At 38.2% G+C, this 27,859-nt stretch overlaps 1 protein-coding gene across 2 annotated transcripts in view; it reads right to left on the minus strand.

Moving 5' to 3' along the window:
- Positions 1 to 2,524: 2,524 nt before the first annotated feature.
- LOC135205553 (cancer-related nucleoside-triphosphatase-like) overlaps positions 2,525 to 27,859 on the minus strand; it is a 32,193-nt gene continuing 6,858 nt past the window's right edge. The window contains exons 1-5 of one of the 2 annotated variants that reach the window (XM_064236318.1): positions 24,441 to 24,559; positions 21,312 to 21,474; positions 19,690 to 19,783; positions 14,705 to 14,899; positions 2,525 to 2,826 (exon numbers count right to left, since the gene is read on the minus strand). In XM_064236318.1, the coding sequence (XP_064092388.1) occupies positions 2,746 to 2,826; positions 14,705 to 14,899; positions 19,690 to 19,783; positions 21,312 to 21,474; positions 24,441 to 24,507 (600 nt within the window). In that variant the 5' untranslated portion in view covers positions 24,508 to 24,559 and the 3' untranslated portion in view covers positions 2,525 to 2,745. Of the gene's footprint in view, positions 2,827 to 14,704; positions 14,900 to 19,689; positions 19,784 to 21,311; positions 21,475 to 24,440; positions 24,560 to 27,859 lie in introns of those variants that run through there. The other variant, XM_064236327.1, reaches the window with a different exon arrangement.

Below are 27,859 nucleotides of genomic sequence, written 5' to 3' on the forward strand. Positions count from 1 at the left end.
CGAGAGTGTTATTGTTTTGTCCCTTGTGCAATCTGCTGTGGCTGCATCGTCTTCTTCAAGACATGAGTGAGTTGCAACCTCACACATACCTGCGCATGTTGCTGATTCTTCTGCACCCAAGCCTATTCATCGTCGTAAGGATCTTAAGACGCCTGTGAAAAGATCGAAAGTTTTGAACGCTGAATTAGTGCAGCTGGAGTATTCGCCTCCCGCTCCCATTGATGCTGTTCAGGGTTCGACTCCAAGGAATTCTCGTTCTAGGCATGCAAGGTATGGGAGATATTCACTTAACTTCCCATGGAAGGTACAGACATTTTTCTAGATTTTTTTCTTATACCATTTGAATATACATATCTTCCTCTTTCCATTGATGAGTTTTTTTATTCTTTCTTTTAAAGAGAGTTAAAGTTCTATGTGGTTCTAAAGAACTTACCTAATTATGCTGGATTGGGATATAGGATTATTGCATTGCCCTCTCAGCAATATCTCAGCATTACTATGGTATCACGAAAGCACTATGCTTTCCACTAAAGTGCCCATGCTGACAGACTTACTATAGCAGCTACCAACACCATTATTCAAATTTGTCTTGATACCATGGCCTCTGATAACCACCTTGTAAACTTGGAGACATCTTAAAAAGAAACACCTCAAATAAAAGCCATAGTTGCACCCAACCCCCAAGACATGTTAACCAGGTAGGGGGTGGGTTTCTGCTTTCTAATTACAGTTAATAAGACAAGTTTCAGCTCATCTGTGATACAGCATAAGAAAAAAGGACAATCTGGGACATCAGCCGCAACATCTAGGTAGACCTGGGGTGCTTAGACCAGGCATGATGTCTTATGTAATTCTGAGTTTAGAAGATTATGGGATTTTTTCTTCAAAGGGTCCTCATCCTTGGCCAGAAATGACAAGCCAGGAGATAACTGATGACTAGGCATGTGTATAATTTTTAAAAATTGTCAAACTTGACAGCAAAATCTGAATGCACGACATAGCCAAGTAACCTAATCCAAAAGCCCCACATTGGAGAATTTACTACTGACTACTGGGATTTAACAATTATGCCTAACTGCAACAAAATTAAGGAACTAAAACTCCTACAGTGGCTTAAAGCTAGGCACTTAACTTTCCTGCATCAATATTCACGTCTTCCACCAAATCTGCAACACAAAAGTGGAATTCTTCTAGAGCGTCCTGTGTTGTGTCTGTTAACTGCACAGATGGGAAAACTGGATACATATTCACTATAGGCAAGCAAAGGAAAGCCCCCTTTTGCCTTGAATCCCTTTATACCCAATTACTGTGTCAAATAACAGGCACTATTCTGTCCATGACCAATTATGAGAAAATTCTTTGATATTGGTTGATCTGTCTTATGAATCACTGGTGGGACCATAAAAGTAACTCCTTTGAGTTTGAACAGTGCCTAAGCTATCAACAATACCAATCAAAAGTGGGAGATGACTAATACAAAGAAAAATTCCATAATACTGTACAGCATTAGAAAGTGAGAAAAACATGAGCATTTACTCAGACACTGAAAATTCTCACAACTCATTTTATAAACTCATATAACCACCGAAAATCTAACAGCCAACTGTTGGCAAGGACTGATGGTGGGAAAAACCAAACAACAATTAGGATGACAAGCACATGGAGAATTGGAAATATGAACTAATAATTACTGCTTAAAGATAATGTTAAAACTTACTCAGAACAATTGCTCATGCTACCTAATTTCACCCGAAGACCTAAAAAATCTAAAACAGAACAATAAGACGAATAAATTCTGGAGTAACTATGAAATTGAATCAAAACTGCCAATTCAAAAAATAAATCTGAGAATGACAGCTGTTAAAAACCCAAATGGCTTAAAATATGTGAGAAAATTTGCCTCAAGATGAACTGAAAAGTTAAACATGAATGCGCCAGCTTAAAAGCAGTGGGAGATCTTCACTTTTCTGCCTACTTTGGAGTTCTTAGACTTTTACAGATGAACCAGCTGGTTATGTAAAAGAATGGGTTTGTGTTCAAAAACCAACAAATTTTTCATGTATAATCAACTTTTGCACTCTTTTTTGGTAATAAAACCAAAGCTTTACCTATTTATTTTTGTTCAGAGGCAGAGTGCATGAATGGCAAACATTGAATACACAATAATAATACTTCCAGTTTGAAATACAAAATAAATTATTGTTGTAAAGGGGAAATCACCATGGTGCTCACATCTGTTATTAAGTATTTCTGGTACATGACTTTGTCAACAGATTATTCTGAAAAATACTGTATATTTCTTTTTGGTGTTTCCTTGAAACAATCTCATTATTTGGGTAATGTTTTTGGGCACTTGTGAACAATCTTAACATCTACAGTTACTAATTATAGGGTGGGCGAGAGCCCCTACCCTATTGAATAAAAATGGTCAGCAGTACATGTATGTATGGACTGAATGTAAAATTATAAAATGCTCTTTAAAAACAAAAGCACATATAACAAATGGAGATGATAAAAACTACACTGAATTGAATAAGTACATGTAATGCAATACATACATCTAAAGAAACAAGAAAAAGAACTTGATTTGAAAACATTTTCATATTCACTTTATTAATTAACAATAATGTACTTATTGACAAAAAGAAAGACTTTTCACTTCTTACAGCAACCTTACAAAGAAGATTATAAAAAATGAAATGCAATTGTAAATAATCTTTCTTGGCCTATTTAGAACAAAAAATTTCATTTCTTTTGAAGAGATGATGAAAGGCAACCTATAATCTGCACTTCTAGATTTGGATCATCTCTATTTTCTCGAGAGAGCTGTGAAAAAAAAACATACAGTATTATACAAAGATCTGAAAAAATTTATTTATTATTAATAAATAAAACAAAATTTAGTTATTTTTAACACCTGAGTACAGTGATAACAAGAATGGTCTTGAAATGAGGCAAAAATTTCAAAACGATGCTACCTCTAGAACAGGGGGTTTTCAACCTGGGGTATGAGTTCCCCAAGTGGTACACCAAGGGTCTGTCAGCAGGTATGCACTCCCCACAGGCCTCGAATGAATGTGGAAGCCGACTTTCGATGTAGTACTTTATAAAAACTGCTCCTTGGCTGACTAGGTTAGTTGATGAAATACAGCTTCAACCATCTCATTAACTCCCTTTGTGGCTGATGAAATAATAATGCATTTTGTTTTTGCAGCTAATTAACAATCTTGAAAATGTACTGCATAGCCACAGGTAAATAATTATAAAAAATTGTCTTTATGTTTTATGAAATTCTTTGTGTTTACAATATTACTGTTCATGTCAGGACAGTTATGTATGTACTTACTTCCCTTCAGTAAAGTACTTGCAAATATACACAATAGAATGTTTTTCTGAACTTGTTTTGTTTTTCACTTTATATAAAGTGAAGGGTATACATTACTGGCATTAAAAATACATACAAGAAAGGGTACGCAGGGAGAAAAAGGTTGAAAACCCCTGCTCTAGAAAGTTGGACATAAGGAGACCTTAATATCACAACTTAGGAGGTTAGAAAATTATTTCAAGGCAATTTTGAAGCATTTCAACATAAAAATTACAAATTTTTCATAGCTAACAAACCTGCAGTCTTTACTTTGGGATAATTCTTCTAGTGCCAGCTGGAATACTTAAAAATAATTAAAAATTGATGCAAAGAACTGTGGCATCAGAGATCATTCATCTTGATGGATGAGGAGAATGACTCTGACCTCTCTCCACCTCGTGACACATTCAGCTTCTTTCAGCCCAGGGAAAAACAAGAGGGGTGGCTAAAGGTGGACAGTCCAAGATAACAATGCAGATTTCTTAGCTATGAAAAATACAAATACATAGAAATACATAGAAATCTGTCATTTTTTCATATGTGGAACAAACCTGAGTTTTAACTTCAGGATAGACTCACTTTTAGAGAAAGGTAAGAAAGTCTTGAACTGACTGGAAGGAGACATAAGCCTCTGATCTGTCTGATAACTATATATCAAACAGTCCGACTACTGGGCTAAAATACAATCTTAAGAGTCACTGTATAGGTGGAAGTTGAAGATCTATATCTGTTCAGATGACAAACTACGATAGCCACCAGCCTTGTTAGTTATCATTCTTCTCTCTCCTTGCTAGAGAGAGGAAAGGATTGCTACCGCAAGTTATATTCATGCAGAATACATAAATCAAACAGTAAAACTACATACTCACCTGTATCTTAACCACTTCCAGCGTATGATGGATCAATCTTCTCACCGCCCATTGGTAGAGAAGAAAAGGGAACGGGAAAAGAAAAAAGACCAGTAATCTCAATCTTTCTCACTTTCACACTCTCATCTTAGGCAAGATACAAACTGTCCCACTAGGGGCACTGGATGAACTACACTTGTTGAGCACCCACCACTGGAACCAAGGAAAAAGTGTCCAAGGACCTGTGGGCAACATTCCTTAGGTAGAAGGATGTGAGGATGGTTTGACGAAGCCAAGTAACCAGCCTTCAAAATCATTTTCGAATGCTAAGAAAGGGCCTGATCCTATGATATCATGTGCTCTTGCATGCACTGTGTCAGCATTAGAAGATAACAAAGAATTGTAGGCATGTCTAAGTACCTCACTTGGCCAAAAGGAGATGGTATTCTTGGACACTTTTTTTCTTGTTTTGGCCTGTGCCAAGAAAAAGCAACACCCTGGCCTGAGGTGACTAGTTCTTTTTAGATAGCTATGCAGAGCCCAGACAAGACAAGTAGCAATTCATCTGGATCAATGTCAACAAAATCCCCAAGGGAAAGGATAGAAAAAGGAATTGAACCTATCATCATGAGCTGAAGGATTTTGAGTCTTAGCTACGAATCCCAAGACAAATCAAAAGTTACTGACCCCCAACCCCTCGTAGATTTAACACTAGCAGCTAGACCATGGCGATCACTCACTCTCTTCGGTAAAGCGAAGGCCACTAAGAAAACGTCATAAGGGTCAGGTCTTTATCCGAAAAAACATCACAAAGGTTCAAATGGAGCAGGAGTAAGACTACTTAGTACCAAAGTCAGGTCCCAGGAAGGAGGATTAAGCAGCCCTGTAGCCTTTGACAGCAGATACAGAAAGATGTTTTTCTGATCTAAGGAAAACAAGGAAATCAGCTATCTATTGAACAGAAGTTCCGGATGGAGAGAAACCCTGCCGACACCACCAATCACAATAGAAGGCACATTTTCCCTGGTATACAGCTGAGGAAGACTTTCTGAGATAGTTTGACATCACGTATGATGTATTATATCTGCTGAAAAGGATGAGTTTTAGCAAACTTATGTTTTGAAAGAAAATAAATCTTATTCAAGCCTAAAAATGGATATCAGATGTTTATCCCATTCTTTCAGAATATACTACTGTATAATTATTCTTGTCACAATATCTTTGCCTCCCAAAAACAGCTAACTGATTTATTACATTCATCTGAAAAACATTACAATCATTTGTTGGATTCTTTTTTTTTTTGTCATGAGTTCCTCCCAGAATCATTCACTTCACATGAAAGACACTGACGTAGTTGACATATTTTAAAAATCTAATCTTGGAGCAATTTTTGGAAAACTTCATCACTTGGTAGGTTTTAGAAATTACCCCATTCCAAAGATTTTTTCATTATTTGGAACAAAAGTGTCTTAACTAAAAATTCATGCCATCTCAGCTCATACATTGCTCTCCTGATTCCAAGAAAATATAGGCAAGTCATCTTCAGAGAGAGACATAAGGGTCAGAGGCTTAGCTATTCTTATAAGCTCAATAGCTGGTCTCTGGCATCCCATAGAAAAGGTCAATCATAATGTGCTATTCAACCAAGAAATGGAAATCATACGACTGTGTTCCTTCTTGAATGATCACTGAGGCTTTAATGCCTGGTACAGAATCAGGCAACTGGATATTAGTAACAAATGTAGATCTATCACTGCTGACACTTCTGAATATTACAAAGAGACCTACACATATATAGTACTTGTGCATGACATGAAGCATATGCATAATTTACAATACTGATAAAACATACCTAATAGTATATACAACATCCCTTCACAATGAGCTTGAAGGAAGCATATCTCAGTTCAACTCATCATAGAAAAGCCTAAGACATTTTAGCAAGGAATGGATAGCAAATAGTCATGCTCCTTCTTAGATAGTGACTGAGGTACTTCAAGGTCTGTCACGGAATAAGGAAGCTGCATATTAGTAGCAAACCAAGATCTTCCAATACTACAGGGAGACCTTCACGTGGCTTTTACTTGAATGTGACCTGAACCCAAGGCACATTTTCAATATTGATGAAACAGGCCTAGAGTGGGCAACCCCGTATTCGCTGACTCACGCTTTCACGGATTTCTCTCAGGAACATATCCCCCCCATTATTCATGGGAAATTTGTCTATTCACGGTATCTTACTGAGAAATATCCACAAATTCCTGTTTTTTTATCAATTTCATCATAAAATGCACTTTTTGTGATAAAACTATTAAAAAATCCCAGTATAAACATTTCTAGCAGCTTTTTCTTGAGTTGTAACTAATAAAATAGGCTGTTTTAAGCATTTTCAAATGGGTTCCAACTATTCACAGGTTCTAACTATTCGTGGGGGGTCTGGTACGAATCCCCTGCGAATACAGGGGGACCACTGTATTGTACGATGAGAATTTACAGGAAGAAACTTGCCAGATCTGGGGAGATGGAGATAGCAATTATGAGAATATTCTCCCTATTTTCTGCAGTGCCCAAATCAAAATGTTACCAGCATGCTCACAGAGCAAGATGTTGTGGACTGAATGCAACAAGATGATGAAGCACCAGATGAGCAGGTGCATTGAATTTCATCAGTTGACGGGCATTACAGACGCTGGAGAAGAGTAACAAAGAAGAGGAAGAGCTACTGAAGGTGACTTGGAAAATATACCACAGGCACATAAAGGCTGTGCTAAAATTTGTTGAGCTATGTCTCACTTTAGTGGCTCAGAAGTCATGCAGCACCCTGTCATACAGAAGGACCCTCAAGCTTAGACAGCAGCATCTACTAAACAAGTCACCTTTTATGATCTACTTAAGAGTTTCTAAAAGAACCTCTACCTCATTACCTGTCAATCTCTCCTCATCACCAGCAAACACTACTGAGCCTCCTTCGTCACTGCCCACAGAGCCTTGGAAATTGATGACCTGAAGCCGTTGTAGGTTACTAATTTAAAGGCCTCAAAGGCGGATCCTGCTCTATTAATGGAAGTTTTAGGAGGAAGTTGAGTAATTGTGAGTCAGTACACTTTATTTTTTAAAAAGTACAACCTGGCTGTAATATTAGTAATGGTGACTTGGTATTTACCATTAAAAATTATAATTGACCAATATAACATGTTAGAAACTGAGGGGGGTTGGTGACCTCATTTGTTAAAATATTTCTGACCATACAAAATGGGTCTTGTACACAGACAAGATGCTGAGCAAAAGTAATTCTGCTACACTATCCAAATTAACTAATACTGAAAGGCAATTTTTTTAGAATTATGTCGTATTATCTTAAGACAATTACCTCAAAGTACCATTATTTTGTTTCTCTTATATGATTTTAAAACAATCCTTATTACAAAAAACTGACATATACCTCAACAGTAGTATACTTATGAAATATATTTACTGTAAAGACTGACTAGAAATGTATTTTTTACATTTTCTGTTCATGCTGATAATTTCTGAGCTGGAAGCAATTTATTTAGCACTCATTGAAAGATATGTTAAAGTATGTAGAACAGTTTACAACATTTGCCTCACTGTCATGACCATACAGCTAATATTCTTGATCTTTTATTTGCACTAAACCCTCCTACCTACTCCTAAAAATTTCTTCCCCCTCTTTGACTTTCAGATCACTCTATAATTTCCATTACTTGAACATTCACCTATTCCCATCAAGTTCTCTCTATGCAATGCCAGCTAGATTTCCATAAGTTCAAGGTTTTGGAAACAAGGTGAGGTCATTATTGCAAAAACAAGCAATCAAGGTGTGGCTAGATCACCTGGATTTTAATCCCCTTGTTTGTCGAAGATGACGAGGATGGAAGCCAATTATGGATCTCAGCCTTATGAATGAGCTTCTTAGATATAGACCCTTCATGGCGATGGCTGAGTCAGTTCAGCAGTCCATCAGCACGGGCCGGTACTTAGCATCCCTGGACTCAATCAACTGTACTTCATTTGGGAGAGAAGGTATTACAGTTTCAAGTTCTGTGCTCTGACCAGACAACTGCCTTATAAATCTTTAACCTAAAATATGGCACTGGTGGCAGAGTAAAGTTAGTTAGAATCTCATGGCTCTGTTCTGTACAATTTGTCAGTCTCAGACTTCATGTCAACCAAGAGAAGTCAGATCTTCTGATGAGATCTACACATCTGGGAACGTTCAGCAACAGAAAAATACCATTTCACGAGGCACAGAGAGAGGATCACAAGGCTATCATCCTTGATCTAACCATTCTGAAAAAGCCAAAATCTTCCAACCAAGATGTGGCAAACAGTGTTCAGGCATCATGAGTCACTTGCAAAACTGGTTCCACACAGTCACTTTACAGTCAACTGCAACAACCACTGTCTAAGTCATAATTAGAAGTGACTTAAACCAACACTACCCATTCATAACCTCAAACAATGTCTTCAATTATTATAATTTTTTCCCCAGATGAAAACTATTCATATGAAACAAGCCATTGACTTGAAATTCAAGTTTCCAAAGAATATGATGCTCATTAGGATGTAAGAGAAGGTAAAGGGAAATACAGAGTGAGGATATCTCACTTATTAAAAAAATAAATCAATATATTAATAACTAGATTAAAATGTATTAAAATGCAAGGAGAATAGCATTAGGGTAGGAATGCATTGCATCTTTGCTTGAACATTTGAAGTTCCATTGCACAACATCCTCAGGGAGACTGTTCCACTGCTTAACGGTGAGAGGAACAAAGTTGCTCTGGAACTGAGAAGTTTGACAGCGAGGCACATTTACTGAATATTGGTGCTACCGTTCTGTGAATCTGGTTGGTCTTGGCAGGAAAAGGGAATCAGGGATCAACTGTGAACATGAAAGTTTTCTATCAAAATACAACTTATAACAGACCTTACAAGGTGGAGGGACACCAGCCACTTTAACTGGATGCATCAAGTCAACGTTATGGGACACATCTATGGATAATCAAGTGACAAGAGTTTGTACACTGTATGACCAGGATGGCACACTAACTTCCTTGAGCTAAAGGGCCTCTTCTTAGGTCTCCTCTCATTTGCTACACTCTTGCTGGGAAGAACAGGAGTGAAGACTGACAAGTCAATGACACTAACATACTTCAAAATCAGGGCAGAACACAATCTGAGACTGTGTTGTGTGGTAGTAGGCTTTGTTGTGTGGATCTCAAAAAGAAAAACTTTGCAGTCAACAGTTTCAGCAATTGAAAGTAAATCTTACAATTAGCTAAAAACAATGGAAGGCTCTGGCAGAAAAAAAAACTGCAAAAGAATTTTAGAGATCACTTTATGTATAGTAAATGTTAAATAATGGTTCAAACAAGTGTACCTTCTTGACAGCAATTTTGAGAATATCAATCTTACAATGTAAAAATTTTACTAGTGTTCATTACACTAGACAGAGGAGCAAGGCATGCAATATCAGGGACAAATGAATTTGATTTTCAGTTGTGTCCAAAAGACTAAAACTCATAACCAGAAAGCACATAGTACAAATGATTTCATTTGGATCTCCTAGTATATAAAAATTTCATTACTTGTTCAAACCTCAGCTAGTTATCATATGTATTATACAAGAACAAGTTATAGAAATCCTTAAAAAAATTACAAATTATTAATTAATTTCTATTTTTCATAGCTAACAAATCTGAGATCTTAACACCAGGATAAATCTCCTGATGTCAGCTGGAAACCAGTTAAAAACAATAAAAATTGTATATACAAGGAACCTGTGGCATCTAGCATCTAAAGCATAGATGAGGTGGAAGCTGGTCAGCGACCACACTTCATTCCAGTGACGCATTTAGTCTTTCTTCCAACCAAGGATTACAAGAGGGGTGGCTAGAGGTGGCCAGTCAATGTTAAGACCTCAGATTTGTTAGCTATGAAAAAACAGAAAGTAATTGAAAATTTGTCATTTGTTCTTATGCGGAACAAACCTTCAGTCTTAACAATAGGATAGACTCATACTTGGAGGGAGGCACAAGAATCCTGAACTGACTGGAGGTTTGGCACACCTGACCACTCTTCCTAAAAATAACAATTCTAAAGAAGAGGGTCTAAGCCTGTGACAGGTTAGATAAATGGGTATCTAAAACTCAGTCCACTGGGAGTAAATACAATGTAACATATCCAGATTCATTGCATAAATGGAAGACAAAGAGAACTATATCTGTTCGTGAAACAAACCATTTTGGCCAAAAGCAAAGGGTCTGTCACCGCTCCTCACTCCCCTTGCTGGAGAGAGGAGTAAATGCTACTGAAAAGCAGATTTGTATGTTCAACACAAAAAAAGGGCTGTAACTGTAAGTATGCTGAACTCACCTGCATCAAGCCAGTTCCAGCATATGATGTGTCTATCTTCGACACATCCGTAGGAATGAAGGGAAAAAGGGAAGAAAGAGACTAGTTATCTCACTCATTTTCTCATCCACACAATCATCTTAAGCATGATATGAACCTTCCCACCAAGGGCATTGGATGAGCTACACAACTTGTTGGGCAGCCACTACCAGACCTACTGAAAAAGTGTCAAAGGACCTGTGAACAATATCCTTTAGGTAAAAGGAAGTGAAAGTAGTTTGCCAAAGCCAGGAGCCAGCATTCAAAATCCTATGAAAATCCTTTGATGTCATGTGCTTTTCCATGCACAGAATTGGTGACAGAACTTGAAGATGAAGAGTAGGCTTGCCTAATCACCTCAAGTAGACAGAATGAAATGGTATTCTTGGACACTTCCTTCTTGGCTCAGCCTGTGCTAATAAAAAGTCTACACTAGGTGGCGAGTCCTTTTTAGATAATAACGCAGTGCTCTAATGGGACAAAGCAGTAATTCTTGAGAATCATTATAAAAAAATTCCTTCAGGGGAGGAATGAAAAAAGGGGCAAATATGTCATCGTTAACCAAAAGATTTTGAGTCTTACCCACAAATTCTGGGACAAATTTGAAAGCTACGGACCCCCAACCCTTAGTGTGTTTTGCGTCATAATATAGTCCATGGAGCTCTCCAACTCTTTTTGAGGAAGCCAAAGCCAGAAGTAAAACTGCTTTCAAAGTCAGTTCTCTGTCTGACAATTAATGTAGTGTTTCAAATGGAGCTCAAGTGAGACTACTCAGAACCAGAGTAAGGTCCCACATAGGAAGTTTAAGTTCTCTAGGTGAACAAGACTGTTCAAAGCTCCCAAACAACATAGAAATCTCCCAGACTGAAGTGATGTCCGCGTCTTTCAGATGTAGAACTAATCCCAAGGCAGCCCTGTAGCCTTTGATAGCAAACACAGAAAGACGTTTCTCTGTTCTGAGGAAGATCAGAAAGCTCACTATGAAGTAGCCATACATCTGCGTCACTGCACTGCAAGAAAAACCTCTCACTCACAAGAGATACTGGATAGTCTCTAGCCATGAAGAGACAAGGACCCTACCGACTGGCGGTACCTCTCTACATGAGATTCACGGAGAAGGTTGTGCGCCAAGGAGGACTCTCTCTCAGCATCTCAGATAGACGAGCCGGGAGGTCTGGGAACCACTCTGCTTGGGGCCACAGAATAGCTACCAGAGTCATCCTGAGATTCCTGGAACCCATCACTCTGTTTAGGACATGATGGATCAGGCAGAATGGAGGAAAGGCATACAATTCTAGATTGTCCCAATGATGTTGAAGGGTGTCCACTGCTACAGCAAACGGATCTGGGATCACTGAACAGTAGACCTCTAGCTTCCTGTTGAAGCACATGATGAAGAGGTCTATTATGGGTCTTCCCCATAGATGGCATAGCCTGTCCACTATGTCTTGATACAGAGACCACTCCATACCTAGAACTTGACTCCGACGACTTAGCTTGTCAGCCACCATGTACCTCTTGCCCAGAATGTACCCGGCCATCAGCTCCAACAAGTTGTCAATCGCCCACTGGTGTGATTCGACTGTCAAAAAGTGAAGTTGCGAGACCAGCCCCCTGTTAGTTCACATATCCTACCACTATGGTTTGTCCAACATCAGAACAACGGAGTGAACCACCACCCTCTCTCAAAACTCCTGAAGACCCAGGAAAGCTGCTTTCAACTCCAACATGTTGATGTGGAGTTTGAAGAGGCATCTGAGAACAGAAGCAAATCCGGAGAGGGTTAATGAAGAGGAATTCCCACTGTCAGGTTCTGGTCGTCCAGCCAACACAGAAGGTCGCTTCTTACCTCTGCCGACAGAGGGACCTAGAACTGAGGGGAATCACCTGCTGGGGACCAAAACTCCCTCAGTCTCCACTGCCGGGATCGAACATGAAGACACCCATGAGAGACCAACTTTTTGAGAGAAAACAAGAGACCCAGAGGTACTTGCCACTGGCATCAAAAGTACTAGCTGACTTATTCAGTGTATCATTTAAAGTACTTTTGCACAGTAATTATGCAGTGTGGTTTTAGAAGTGGAAGGTCAACAGTGGATCAAATTTTCACCTTAAGACAGATAATTGAGAAGAGATGAGAGTATGCAAAGCAAATATTCTGTGCTTTTATAGACTTGGAGAAAACATATGATTCAGTATGGAGAGATGGAATGTGGAGAGTGGCAGAACACTATGGTATAACACTAAAAGTGATAAGGATACTAAAGAACTGGTACCAAGGTGTGTGCAGCTATGTACAGATGGATGGACAGCAAAGTGACTGGTTCCCAGTTGGAAGTGGGCTAAGACAGGGATGTTATGCCACCCACCTTGTTTAATGTGTATATTGACCACACAATGAGAAGAGTGATGGAGAATGAAAACAGAGGGGCTAGTATTGGTGAAGTTTTTATGGATTTTGACTTGCTGATGATGTTGCATTGGTTGCTGATATGTGGCTGGTGCTAGCAGGTATGGTAATGAGGATGGAAACAGAGACATAGAATTTTGGCTTGAACATCAGCACAAAGAAGAGCCAGTAGGGATGACCGTTGGGTGCACATGGAGCATATGACAATCAAAGGAGAGGAACTCAAGTAAGGTGAGGAGTTTGTATACTTGGCAAGTGCAGTAACAGCAGACGGGAGGCAAACTGAGGATATACAAAGAAGAAAACTATGAGCAATGAGAGCTTTTCAGGTTCTGAGAAGAAACGTGTGGTCAAAGCATGAAATTAGCTTGAAAACTAAGATGAGAATATTTAACGCAGTAGTACTACCTGTCCTGATGTATGGTTCGTCCACCTGGGCACTGACCGGAACAGAGGAGAGAAGGTTGGATGCTTTTGAGATGAAGCAGCGGAGGAAGATACTTGGCATTAAATGGGACGATTTTGTTAGGAACAAAGACATCAGGATGTGATTGAGGCAAATGCCAGTCAGTATCAGGCTGAAGAGGGGAAGGGTGAAGTGATTTGGACATGTTGAGAGAATGGATGGGAATAGAGACCCCAGGAGAGCACTGAGAGCAGTACAAATAGGAAGAAGACCGCTGGGTAGGCCAAGAACGAGGCGGATAGACATAACTGTCAGAGATATTGAAGATGAAATTCAGAACCTAGAGGAAGCGAGGGAAATGGCTTGGGATAGAGACACAGGGAAAGGAACTGTATCAGCCTTATGCCACTGGCCAGTGGTGGGAAGATAAAGTAAAATAAGTACTGCATTACATTAGGAGTAATCTTTTGGTTACTAAGATGGAAACAGAAGAGTGTACAGTGATATATAAATTGTTTCATTTGGTTATTTGGGTTAAATTCCTTTACACTCATGGCCCTTTGATTAACAGACTGATTGTACCAAAAATCTAAATACCTGAATTTTGAATGTAGTACGTACAGTGTCAACTCAAACATAAATGCAGATTTGGACTACCCCAGTCATTCCAGACTCACACTCAGGCTTGACCTCTAAAGATGTGAAATCAGACTTGGCCTTGGCTTTGTTACTTGTCGACTCAATTACATAAGTTTCTCCCCACTCTGAAAAGTAAAAGATGTCGGCTGCCTGTCTTCAGTGAAAAGAGATTGCCTGCCATGTTGGGAGTACTTCTTCCACCAAGAGGTCCAAAAGACTTTGCCAGGAACTCTTCTTTCTTTAGAATTTATGTATTAGTGCCTAAAGCTACCAACACTTCTTAAGGTGGCAGTATCCAGGTAGTATAATTGGACCATAAACTGACCAGAAAATTATTTCCAAAGCCAACTGGAAAGTGTGTTTAACTTTTCTAAAAGGTTCACTGATTCCGGCATTCTCAAACTAGGAATAGCGAAAGGAAAGCCTTAAAACTATATTTCCTGTATACTATATGAAGATAGAAAAAAGGAGAACATTTCTACAAGTACATGTAAACAAAATGAAATTACCTATGTATATACTGAAATATTAAACAACCAACCAAAAAAATGACATAAACAAACAAGAATTTTGATATTGGAATAAGGAGAGTTTAGGTAATGAATTTCAATTGAACTTACATTTATTAGCAAAATATCCTTGCGATTTCTAATTTCTTCAACCAAAGGAATAGGTCTTCCTTTGGGAATTGGAATTGTAGTTAGTACTGTAGATGAAGACTGACCCATTACCTGACGCACTCCTGACACAAACTTTTGACTGAACATTTCCATTTTTCCAATTTCATCCAGGACCAAAATATGACCATCACTTGTCTGTAAGAATACAAAAAAATTATTCAGATCCCTTTAAAATGAAAAATTGAAGGGGAAGCACATCACTGCCATAATACGTAGTGGAAATTCAACATATACATGTAATATGAAGACACATGGGGAAAGAGAATTCAATAAAAACTGCAATCTGAATGTAGATCCTCTAATTACAAATTAGAATTGAAAAATGGTATTTTCATAATAAAATTAAGTTTCACATATACTTACCAAGTAATTACATAGTTATATGTACTTTCCTACTCACACGGCAGCTAAAATTTGAAATTTGCAGTAGCGATTAATTTGCTTTTAGTGTAGGTAACCACCCTGCCCTCTAACGGGGAACCATAGGCATGACGACACAGAGAAAATTACTTCTTTTGTGCTTAATGTCCATTACAGGTGAGAAGGGAGGGCTCCGATCTGTAATTACTAGGTAAGTATATGTGAAACTTAATTTTATTATGAAAATATCATTTTCAGATAAGTAACCAACATTGATAAGTGGTGGGATAAATGGGCATATCTGCTTCAAACACAGTTAGTAATAATGATGAATTTGAAACATAAAATTCTGTTAGCATTGGTAAAAAGCCTGTTATATCCTTACCTGGTATGAGAGCTAGAGCAAGTGATTACTGCCTTGTGGTCATTGCTCACCTTGACCTGTAATGACTTAGTGGAACATCTGTGATAAGTTCCTATATTTGAGAGGAGACTTTGGTGTGAAGGAGTACTCCAAAGACCCACAAAGTATCTTGAAGAAAAAACTGCCCTTGCCCTGGGCACAGTATCAATAAAACATACACGATCAAAAACTGTTACACCGACAACAACATAAAACTTTTAAAAAACCATCATACCACACTGACTGGTGGGTACTCCAGGTACAAGTACCTCCAGGATCCCCAAGAGAAAACTCAACACCCAAAATTCAAGGTGAAGAAGTTATGGATAGGAAGTTGTGCTTCCTATGCTTCTTCCCCCAATACAGCACCAGGCACCGAAAGTGAACCTAAGGTACCACAGTTTTCGAAGGCTATTTCTATTTCTTTCAAATAGTGTGAGGCAAAAAACGGAATTGCATTTCCATCACGTAGACTGGAGGATTGCTGAAAGCAACAAATTATGCCTACAAGCATACGAAGTGGTGACAGCCCTGACTTTGGGTGCTCTTAATTTAGAAGTAGGAAGAATTTCTTCCTGAATTTGAATGTGCCTCTATAATAAGGCTTCTGAGGAAAAAGGACAGAGCATTCTTGGACATAGGTCTGGATGGATTTTTAGCAGAATACCAGAGGTTACTAGCAGGGCCTCTGATTTTTTTAATCCTAAGTAGTAACTCAGTGTCCTCCCTGGGCAAGGGACCCTTTCCTCTTCCTCTGGACTTATAATATCCATGAGGCTTTTAACAGAGAACGATCGCAGCCAGGGATTGGACGGAGACTCGTTCTTAGCTAAGAATCCCAAAACAGAGCAAATAACATCTGCTTGGGAAAACCTAATGCATTTGTCATTGGCCTGTAGCTCGCTTACCCATTTCGCAGTGGCCAAAGCTACTTGAAACTGTCTTCTTCAATAAGTTCTTAAGAGAAATGGAACGGACATAGAGGCTCAAAAGCAGGGTCCATTAACCATTTACATATCATGTCTAGGTTCCATGAAATGGCATTGTCTTTCGTCAGTTTAGATGAGATCACTCAAGTCTTGATTTTCTGCTAAATCCAGTCCTCTATGCTTAAAAACCAACCCCAACATCGACCTGTAGCCTCTAATAGTCGATGATGAGAGCCTCTTGGTGGTTCTAAGAAACAGAAGGAAGTTCACTATTTGAGTTATAGTGGTTTTAGCAGACGAGACATCATTGCTGCTACAACACCTGAGGAAGATAAACAACTCAGCCTGCTAGGCTCAGCTGGTAGACTCATCTACATCTTGCAATAACTTCTGCAACTTGCTTTGAAAAGCCCTTCATCATGGCAAGTCTCCGGATAGTCTGTAACTTGTCAGAGCTAGATCAGACGGGCCTTGATGGAACCTCCAAAGGTGGGGCTGTTTGAGATGTGGACTTTCAGGCAGTAACCTTGGACCTTGGAAAGTCCACAAGAAGTTTTGGAAGGTCTGGAAACCATTCTTTGAGAAACCAAAAGGGAGCTATCAGTGTCATCAATATGTTCGAGATGGGACTGGAAATTACTGAGAACTGTCCTCACCATGTTGAATGGTGGGAAGGCGTAGAGATACAAGTTCCCCCAGTTAACCATCATGGGATCTATAGCCCATGCCTGAGAGTCTGGCACTGGTGAACAATACAACGGAAGTTGGGAGTACCTCAAGGTGGTGAACAGGTCTACTGTTGGCCTGCCCCAAAACTTCCAAAGGCTGTCGTAGACATTCGGATTCAGAGTACACTCTGTTGACCTTGATGACTTAATTCATCTACCAACACGTTCACTTTTCCTTGGATACACCTAGCGGTGATCTTGATCCGATTCTGGTCTGCCCAAATGAGCAATTCCTTTGTTGCCTCGCAAAGGGAGAACGAGTGAGTCCCCCTTGCTTCCTTAAGTAGGAGAGAGACGTGATGTTGCCAGAATGTACCCAACACATTTCTATCTGCCACTGTCTCTATAAAAAATTTCAAACCCAAGTGAATGACAGTCATTTCTTTGACATTTATATGTAATTTTTTCTGTTTCGAAGATCAAGTGCCGGATGTTTCTTGAGTGCCCAGAAGGGTTCCCCAACCCTGATCTGAGGCGTCGGCATAAAAGGAGAGGTCAGGGCTCAGAAGATGAAGAGACTCCCTCTAAACTTCAGTACTTTGACATCCACTACCGGAGGTCCTCTTTTAGTTCTTTCGTAATGGGGAACATCACTGTGTCCACCTGTTCCCTCCTGTTCTGGAGCCCCCTCAAGAAAAACTGAAGAGGCCTCATATGAAGTCTTCCTAACTTCACAAACTGCTCGATTGATGAGTGTCCCCAGCAGACCCATCACTCGATTTGCTGAGCAGAATGGTAGCGAAAGAATATTTTGCACCATTTGAAGGCAGGACTCTATCCTTTTGAGGGAGGGAAAACCAAACAACTCAGAGTTGATCCTCATCCCAAAATATAAAATGGCCTAAGTTGGGGTTTGCTGGGACTTCTTTCAATTTATTAAAAGTCCAAGATCCTTGGCAAGGAGAAGAGTTATTGGGTCGGCTCCCCGTATTTAGGGTCTTTTGATGAGGAAAAGGCTAATTGGAGGGGTTGCTGTGGTAGTGTTTAACACTCGCCCCAGTTTTATACCGACACCTTTTATTTAGGTGAGCGAGTCAGAGACTTCTGACATGTCCAATTTAGCAGTTCTCTGGTATTATAGCAATATTTTACTAGAAATAGTGCTAAAGAGGACACATTTCACTGGGCGACACGGCTTCCTCGCCCAGAAATAGATTTTTCCTACGTCAAAATCCCTTTTTAGGTCCTTCATGCATTGCCCTTGTGTCAGGGAACATAAGAGCCTGTCGTGTAGGTACAGACATATGTTTATACCTAGGAGATGTATGAGTGCTTTCTCCACTTTGCTATTGGAGTTGCTAGTGGAGAGAGCACTCGCATGAAGAACTGAGGGGCAGTGGAGAGATTGAAACAAAGCATTTGAAACTGGAAGACTCTGCCATCAAAGACAAACCTCAGGTATTTCTGGATTCTGGATGTACTGAAATATGCAAATATGCATCCTGCATATCTTGTGTCATCATCTAGTCTCCCTGCTGGATTGAGGATAACACTGACTGATTTGTCTCCATTTTCAACTTCATTTTCTGAATGTAGAAGTTCAGCCCACTTGCGTCAAGGACAGATCTCCACCTACCCCCATGACTTGAGGACTACAAACAAGCAGTTGTAAAATCCTCTTGAAGTTTGGTCCTCCACTACCTCTAAGGCTCTTTTCCTCAAGAGGACCACCACTTCCTATCTGAGAGCTGTAAACCTCTTGGAGCCCTCAGAGTATGCCATCAATGCAATCTGCAAAGACACAAGAGGAAGATACTCTTTGAATGAGATCAAGTATCCCTTTTTCAAAACCTTGATAGTCCAAGGTTTTGTGCTTCTGTTGTTCCAACTCTTCCAAAACTGAGAGAGACTGGCCCCTACAGGTGAATGAAGGATAGGGCAGTCACTTTCTGGTAGGTGGTTTGGCTGATGTCTTCTTGCTGGACTGGTGGAGAAAAGCACCTTGGAATGTGATCTTGAGGAGCTTTGCCTGCCCTCCCAAAAGCACATGAGAAGCTGGAAGGGAAGGATTTAACTGAGGAAGGCTTAGTTGGGGAGGTTCTACTTTCCTTGCAACTATATTATTGCTTGCTTTCAGCCAGGTATTTAACAGTTAATTTGTCAGCCTAACTAGGCATTAAGGCAGAAGTTAAAGAAACAGGGTTTGTAATTTGTATGTACACTGTAGATTTCAGAATTAAGAAAAAAAAGTTAGTGCTTCACATCACATGCATTGTCTATAATTACAGTAGTAGTGTCAATCAGTAATAGGTTTACGTAAAAATTGAGCTTTGCTAATAAATACATAAAATTTTTCTGGGGGGGAGTGCTGACAGTATTAAAAAGTTGAGTTAATTAACATATGACAAAGGCATTATCCAGAAACCCCAATGAGCTCTTTACAAGAAAGTCTCAAGAAAATATGAGCACATTATTTGCACATATTCCATATACAGCTGCAATGCTTTGGAGTTTAATCAATCCTCATGTAATCAAAACAAAATATCAAATGACAATATATATTACCTTATTCAAAACAGGTAGTGCAAGAGATTCAAAAGAAGGCACATCTACAACATACTGTCCAACACGGCATTCCCGCTTACCACCACTGTCAGGCCTGCAAAAATGCATCATTACTGATACCTGAAACTTTTAAAAAACCTTAAAGTTTCCTAACATACTCATCAGCAACTGACATAAACTTTACATTTCATGTCTGGAAAATAGATATACTATACCATATATACTCACATATCATGTGACTTTTGAAGACCTAATTTTGGAGCTAATTTTAAGGGGGTCGCATCATACATGAGATATGAAATTAGCGTATGTAATATTTATGTAATATTCACATACTAGTATCATATGATAAAACACAAACATAATGAATATCCAACTTTCCATGGATCTTCTAAAAAGTTATGCTTTACTTCACTGCATCTAATAATATTGGATGTATTTTCATAGCACTACTATTGTATTATAAAATACAAACATAGCAATCAATATTTTGGTTTGGAAATTAGCTGAGGACGATTGCGAGGTAAGTTTATTCTGCTGTACTGAACTGAAATCAGAGCGATTTTCTTGCTTATAGTTAGCGTAAATGAATCTCAAGATACTGTACTGATATGGTATAAGGATATTTTACGTTATACGAAGTGTTTTCAAGTCAAAATATCACTTGAATATGTATTGTTAAGAACAATATTTAGTTATTTTTTTCATTAGTAGATGGCGCTGAGGGCATATTTATTGCGTAAAAAAAAATCAACAGATTGTGCTCAATATTTTCACTTCATTTCATCAGAATATTACGAGCTTTACAAATTTATCTTTTAATGGAGTGAACACAGTAAAATGTGTTCTTTCATACCAAATGCTTTCGATTAAAACACATTTGTCTCAAATTTTTTTTACGGTCGAGTTTGATGGTGCTTTACCAAAGTTTCCATGTTGCCAATGCACGATAATAGTCTTTAGCGGATGAACATTCTTTCCTCAGCTTCAGCTACAACTAGCAGCTTAAATTTAGCAGTACGTAGATGCCTTTGCTGATCTTCTCTTCAGCAAATGAGGATATAATAATGTAAAAATATATTAGTCCTATTTTACTTAACATCATTTGTAACATAACTACGGTCATTTATTACTATCGTACGATGGTTGAAATGCAAGCAAACCGCTGTTGTTATTGAATTCGGTTGTTCAATAGCAAATCAGTTGTTTCTGGCTGTATGCGTTTACACAACAAGTATAACATTACTAACATTACTTTTAGCATTCTCTTTTACTTTTTTAACTTAACTAGAAGATGGGATAGATAAAGAGATGGAGGAAATGGGGTTAGCCTAACTAGAAAATGGGATAGATAAAGAGGAGGAAAAGAGGTAGCCTGTTGTAATTTGGTCTCAAAAATTTAACTCTCATGTTACATAAGATACATGAGAAAATCATTGTTTTGGAGTAAAAATTTGGGGGTCGCATGGTATGTGAGATCGTGTGTTACACAAGTATATACAGTACAGTAATTTACATTTATATTTTCCTGTATGTATATTTTCATATCCAGCCTATAATTTCACTTTATTCTAGTCCACAAAACATTTATATAGGGCGATTGCATATAAATGATATCTTACTTGACTCTTGATAATACTGCAGATTTCCCATCCAGTGTAACTATGTCAAATCCTGAGCGTCGGCCTCCCTGACGGATTTCTTGCGTTACAAAACCATAACATGGCAAACCAGCATTCTGCAACCCTTTAACTACTTTTTGTACTAAAGTAGTTTTACCAACACCTTGAAAAAAGATTTTGTTGACAATTAAATAGGTATTATACTTCTCTTCATTCTATTATATAGCTCAATAACTGTAAATCTAATTACGAAAATGTCTTGTTACAAGTTATGATCAGATTCTTGCCACCTTCTACCTATTGATCATGCAGGACCAAACAACAACTGTCACTGCTCCCAAGGAATAAACTCTTGTCAATTCTAGCCCAGTACAACTGGTAGTGTGGGAGGAAACACCTAAAATGACTAAAAGGATTGGAAATAGTATAGGTAACAGCAAACTAGGTAGGCCTAATTACCATACAGTCCTGCTTTCTATAGCAGAGGATGGGTTGTCTCTTGCAATTTTCCATAAACTATATAGTAGTCGTGTTTAATTCTGTAGACACAAACACCATATTCACCTAAATGACAATGAAGCATTCTATAGCCTACTAACAATCTTTGTCTGGGTAGGTGTAAAGAATCCCCCATCAGTCAAAACTTGAATCCTTGACTTAGGTTAGGATGATTCCAAACTGTGCGGTTTTTTCTTTTATGACTTAAGGTAAACGACCGAGTGGCAACATAGCAGCCATCTCTCCCGAAATGTAGCCACCTTCCAGTAAAAAGTAGTATGTACTTGAATTCCCTGCCATGAGCATCAGTCAAGAGCTATGGCCCATCCAGGCAGCGCACAGAGGAGCTCTACGCTCCTCTCAAAGTACATAGTATATGTTCTCTCCCAAATTACGAAATAATGGTAGGTATAGGGTAAAGCACCACTGTGCGACCATTGATCCAATGAAAGACCACTTTTTCACTCGATATTTAATTGGTGAAACATTACAATTGAATATTTAAATACGTATACCATTCAAAAGATTGAAGTTTCGTCAACAAAATGAGATACATGAAACTGCAATACAAAGTAAAATAAGCATGTGAAGTCTTCGTAAAATACGTGTTCAAGGTAATTTTTAAAACCAATATGACATGGTATGATTGTGAGTGCAATTCGGTTCTACAATTGCTGCCACGTCCTTCCCAGCACTCATTTAAACAATATTTGTGTATATGTAACGTTTATTAATACACTCAAGATTGTAGTTGTAATCAGCACAATAAAAAAACATTTTGTTGCCTATACTAGTGAAAGTATGATACATCTCATTCCCGGAGTCATGTTTTGAAATGAAATGCATTTTTACCTTGTAATTAGTGGTATTATCCTTAATGTCATCACAACTGAAACTCCACAGTGCTTATTTGAATGTAATTATACACATTTTGTTCTTAATTCACTCTAAATTTCACTTAAATACCTGAGAGTTTGTTTAATGCAAAGCCATGGCGGGAATAATATTTCAGCCTTGTACGTCTGGCAGCCAAAATCCACGAGTCGAGCAGACAACAGTTTAGTGAATTGTTTATGACAAAAAGTTTGTACTTTTGTGCTAGCACTTTTCACTTATTTAAGTCTACAGTGGTCCCCCCGTATTCGCAGGGGATGCGTACCAGACCCACCCGTGAATAGTTAGAATCCGCGAATGTTTGGAACCCCTATGAAAATGCTAAAAACAGCCTATTTTGTTAGTTAAAACTCAAGAAAAACCCACTAAAAATTTTCATACTTGGTTTTTTAATAGTTTTATCACAAAAAGTGCATTTTATGATGAAATTCATCAAAAAAAAAACAGGGATTTGTGGGATATTATCATAGAAAAATACCGCGAATGCGCGAATTTTCCGCGAATAATGCAGGGAAACGTTCCCCAGAGAAATCCGCGAATGTGTGAGTCCACGAATCTGGAGAACGCGAATACGGGGGGTCCACTGTATATTACTATTATGAGACTTTTTTTAAGTTTTGATAATTGTATGCCTGAAATAATTTGCTTTTAATTTGCAATAATTGCGGCTGAAACAAATGTAACCTTTAATGCGTGCTAGGAATGGCAAGTCATCATTGCCAATTTAGTGGTTTTTTTATAGTTTTATCATAAAAAGTGACCCTAATGATGAAATTTAAAAAAAGAAAAAAAAACAGGAACTTCTGGATATTTCTCATAGAAAAATATCGCGAATAGGAGAATATACCGCGAATAGTGGGAGGAAATACAGTGGACCCCCCGTATTAGCGTTCTCCAGATTCGCGGACTCACACATTCGCGGATTTCTCTCGGGAACGTTTCCCTGCATAATTCGCGGAAAATTTGCGCATTCGCGGTATTTTTCTATGAGAAATATCCACAAATTCCTGGTTTTTTTGATCAGTTTCATCATAAAATGCACTTTTTGTGATAAAACTATTAAAAAAACCAAGTATGAAAATTTTTAGTGGTTTTTCTTGAGTTTTAACTAACAAAATAGGCTGTTTTTAGCGTTTTTATAGGGGTTCCAAACATTCGCGGGTTCTAACTATTCACGGGGGGGTCTGGTACGCATCCCCCGCGAATACGGGGGGACCACTGTATTCCTCAGAGAAATCCGTGAACCCGGAGAACGCGAATACAGGGGGTCCACTGTATATGTTACAGATAGATGCGCTAAATTCACTTATTTCCACGGTTTTATGTAAGTCTTATCCCAAGTTTGGAGGGTAAACACAAACCAGCTGGCCACAGCGATAAAAAAAGTAGCTAATGTTCTCTGCAAAGCCAATGAAATTTGTGTTAGGAATCTGGTTACTTTTACAACAATGAATATTTTCAAATGAATTATCATGAATACATAATACATTTATGCAATTCATAACCTTATTCTGGTCTTTAACTAATTATTTAAATGTTATCCAGCAGACTTCTTTTTCCTCCCGAACAATTGCCAGGTTTCCCTGGTCGCAAGTGTGAACAATTTGTGTCAGGAATCTTGTTACTTTTACAACAACAAATATTTTCAAATGAATTATCATGAATACATAATAAATATATGCAATTTATAACCTAATTCTGGTCTTTAACTAATTATTCAAATGTTATCTAGCGCACTCTTCTTCTTCTTCTTCCCGAACAACCGCTTTGTTGAGCTGTCTAGAGGCCAATACACCCTTTTCATTTAAGATTGTTGTGAAGAAAGTGTCCCAGCGTCTATGGGTACAAGTGGTGTGCGGATTTAGCACAGGAAATGGGAAGTTTAAAGATATAAGTTACTCTGCAAACATCGAGATGGTGTCAGTCTTTAAACATAAGGTGTTTTAAGTAAAATTCAAAAGCGTCATGGAGGTAAGTTTGCACTGCACATGGCTAGACTTTCATTAACTTCTGTCTAACCAGAAATTATGGCATTATTTTGTGACTTGAGAGAAAACTCTTACTTCAAGAGGAAAGTAGAGGTCTCAGCTATTGCTTCTACGCTGGTTGGGTTATGGCTGGTGAATTCAGGATACAGGAAGTTCCTCGTTGGACAAGTGGATTTCGCACTCAGCTACCAATCCAGTGGTCCAAAGTTCAATTCTCTGCTCGGCCAACGCAGAACCAGAGGAATTTATTTCTGGTGATGGAAATTCATTTCTTGATATAATGTGGTTTGGATCCCACAATAAGCTGTAGGTCCCATTGCTGTGTAACCAATTGGTTCCTAGCCACGTAAAAATATCTAATCCTTTGGGCCAGCCCTAGGAGAGCTGTTAATCAGCTTAGTGGTCTGGTAAAACTAAGATATACTTAACTTAGGATACGGGAGGTCCTAAAGTTATTTTCTGAGAAAAGTGACCATGCAATGGAACTTTGAACACCTGATTGCACAGCGGTGTTTTACCCTAACTTTAGCACTGCCAGTAAGCTAAGTTAGAGGTCAGTCACAAGCCAACTTCCGTGGAAGCAATACCTCAAGATCTCTACTTTACTCTCGAAATAAGTGTTTTCTCCCAAGTAAGAAATTAAGGCCATAATTTCCTATTAAACAGAAGTTAATGAAAGTCTAGCCATGCGCAGTGTTAACTTACCTCCATGACGCTTAAAGCACCTGACATATAGAAGATTGACGCCATCTTGACGTTTGCGGAGTCACTTGTGTTAACAAACTTTCCATTTCCTGTAATAAATCTGCACACCACTCGTACCCACAGACGCTGGGACACTTTCTTCTCAACAATCTTGAACGACGATGGTGTATGCGCTTGCGGCCAGGTAAACATAGCAATTGTTCGGGAAGAAGAAGAGTGCCCTACATAACATTTAAATAATTAGTTAAAAACCAGAATAAGGTTATGAATTGCATAAATTTATTACATATTCATGATAATTAATTTTAAAATATTCGTTGTTGTAAAAGTAGCAAGATTCTTAACATAAAGTTCATCAGTTTTGCTGATGAACATTAGCTATGATGTGTTGTTCGCGCCTTCCTATTTTTTTTATCACTGTTGCCAACTGGTTTATGTTCACCCTCCAAACTTGGGAATTGTTTATGACAAAAAGTTTGTACTTTTGTGCTAGCACTTTTCATTTAATTAAATCTATATTACAATTTTGACTTTTTTTTTCCTTTCTTTTAAGTTTTGATAATTGTAGGACTGAAATAATTTGTTTTTAATTTTTAATAATTGTACGGCTGAAACAAATGTAACCTTCAATACATGCTAGGAATTGCAAGTCATCGTTGCCAATTTAGTGGAAATTGATGCATACGCCGATGCCTTTACAAACTGTTTCCATGAATTTTCGATACCATAGTAATCCAATAATGATAAAATTGCTATAATATTTGTATATATATTACAAATAAATACGCTAAATTCACTTATTTACACAGTTTTTGCAAATCTTATCCCAGGTTTGGAGGGTAAACATAAACCAATTGGCAACTGTGATAAAAAATGTATTCAGTAAAACCGATGAAATTTGTGTCAGGAATCTGGTTACTTTTACAACAACAAATATTTTTAAATGAATTATCAGGAATACGTAATAAATTTATGCAATTCAAGATACTGGATGTGCTAGTTATTTTTCGGGAAAGTGTCCGCACAACGTTACAGTGTCGGCCTGTTCGCACAGTGTTGCATTACCCTTTATAAGCAAATATTGCTCAAATGAGTGCTGGGAAGGCTGGGAAGAATATGGCCACGAGTGTAGAACCAACTGGCACTCACAACCATACCAAGCCATATTGGATTTAAAACCTGCCTTGAACACATATTTTACAAATACTACAGTGTTCACGGGGGATGTGTACCAGACACCCCCGTGAATGGTTAAAACTCGCGAATAGTTAAAACCACCACTAAAAATGCTTATAACTGCCTATCCTTAAAGTTCAGATACCAAATGTATACCTTTAATAACATCCTACTTCAAATATACCTAAAATTACTAACCTATTACTGCATTAATCTTTGAGGTTATATTATTATCAATATCATTCAAAGTCATCTTACACATTTACCATTAAAAATATATACCTACAGCAAATAACAGAAAGAGAGAGAGAGAGAGAGAGAGGAGAGAGAGAGAGAGAGAGAGAGAGAGAGAGAGAGAGAGAGAGAGAGACCAATGAATGGCAACATCATATATCTGACCATCAAGAGTGAAATCATGAATTATTTCTGAGACAGAGAGAATAATAATGGAGAGAGAGAGAGAGAGAGAGAGAGAGAGAATAACTCCTAGACTCCGACTCCTTCCTCCCCTCCGCCAATTTGTATATCAAACTGTCATTTACTCCCCCGCCCACCTTCCTCCAAGTGGATAAAAAGACTGGGAATCGCTATTTTTAATTAATCTTATTAATATTTGAAAATTAGTTATAAGGTAAATCATTTATTTACATTACAAAACAAATAAACATACGTAAGAGAGAGAGAGAGAGAGAATGTTATTGTTACTGTTTAATCTCATTAAACTTAATATTATTTGTAAACTAGTACTGTATATTATTATTTTACCATAAAATGTAGTAATGTCCATAAAGATATACTTATACATACACTTCCAGCCCAAACGGAGGGCGAGAGTTACCACTAGGACATACTAGTATCTCGTGTGGCAAAAGAGAGAGAGAGAGAGAGAGAGAGAGAGAGAGAGAGAGAGAGAGAGAGAGAGAGAGAGAGAGAGAGAGAGAATTTTCATGATCCTGAGATGGCAACACACATTCCCCCTCCTGACTTGACAGTCGTTGGACCCCAGCCAACTCAGCTTGGCTACGTGCATTTCAAAGACAAGACGTGGGGTAAAATACATTTTCTTTCATTCTTACATAATTCTTTTTAATTTATAAACTAAAAATCTTGCTAATTCATTTTAGTATTTTCTTATGTTAATTTATATTATTGTGTTTACATTAATATTGATATTTGAAATTAGTAAATCATCATCCAAAAAACATACATCTGTGAGAGAGAGAGAGAGAGAGACGAGAGAGATTGAAGAGAGAGAGAGAAGAGAAGAGAAGAAGCGAGAGAGAGAGA

This window comes from Macrobrachium nipponense, chromosome 11 (genome assembly GCF_015104395.2).
Source record: "Macrobrachium nipponense isolate FS-2020 chromosome 11, ASM1510439v2, whole genome shotgun sequence".
NCBI lineage: Eukaryota > Metazoa > Arthropoda > Malacostraca > Decapoda > Palaemonidae > Macrobrachium > Macrobrachium nipponense.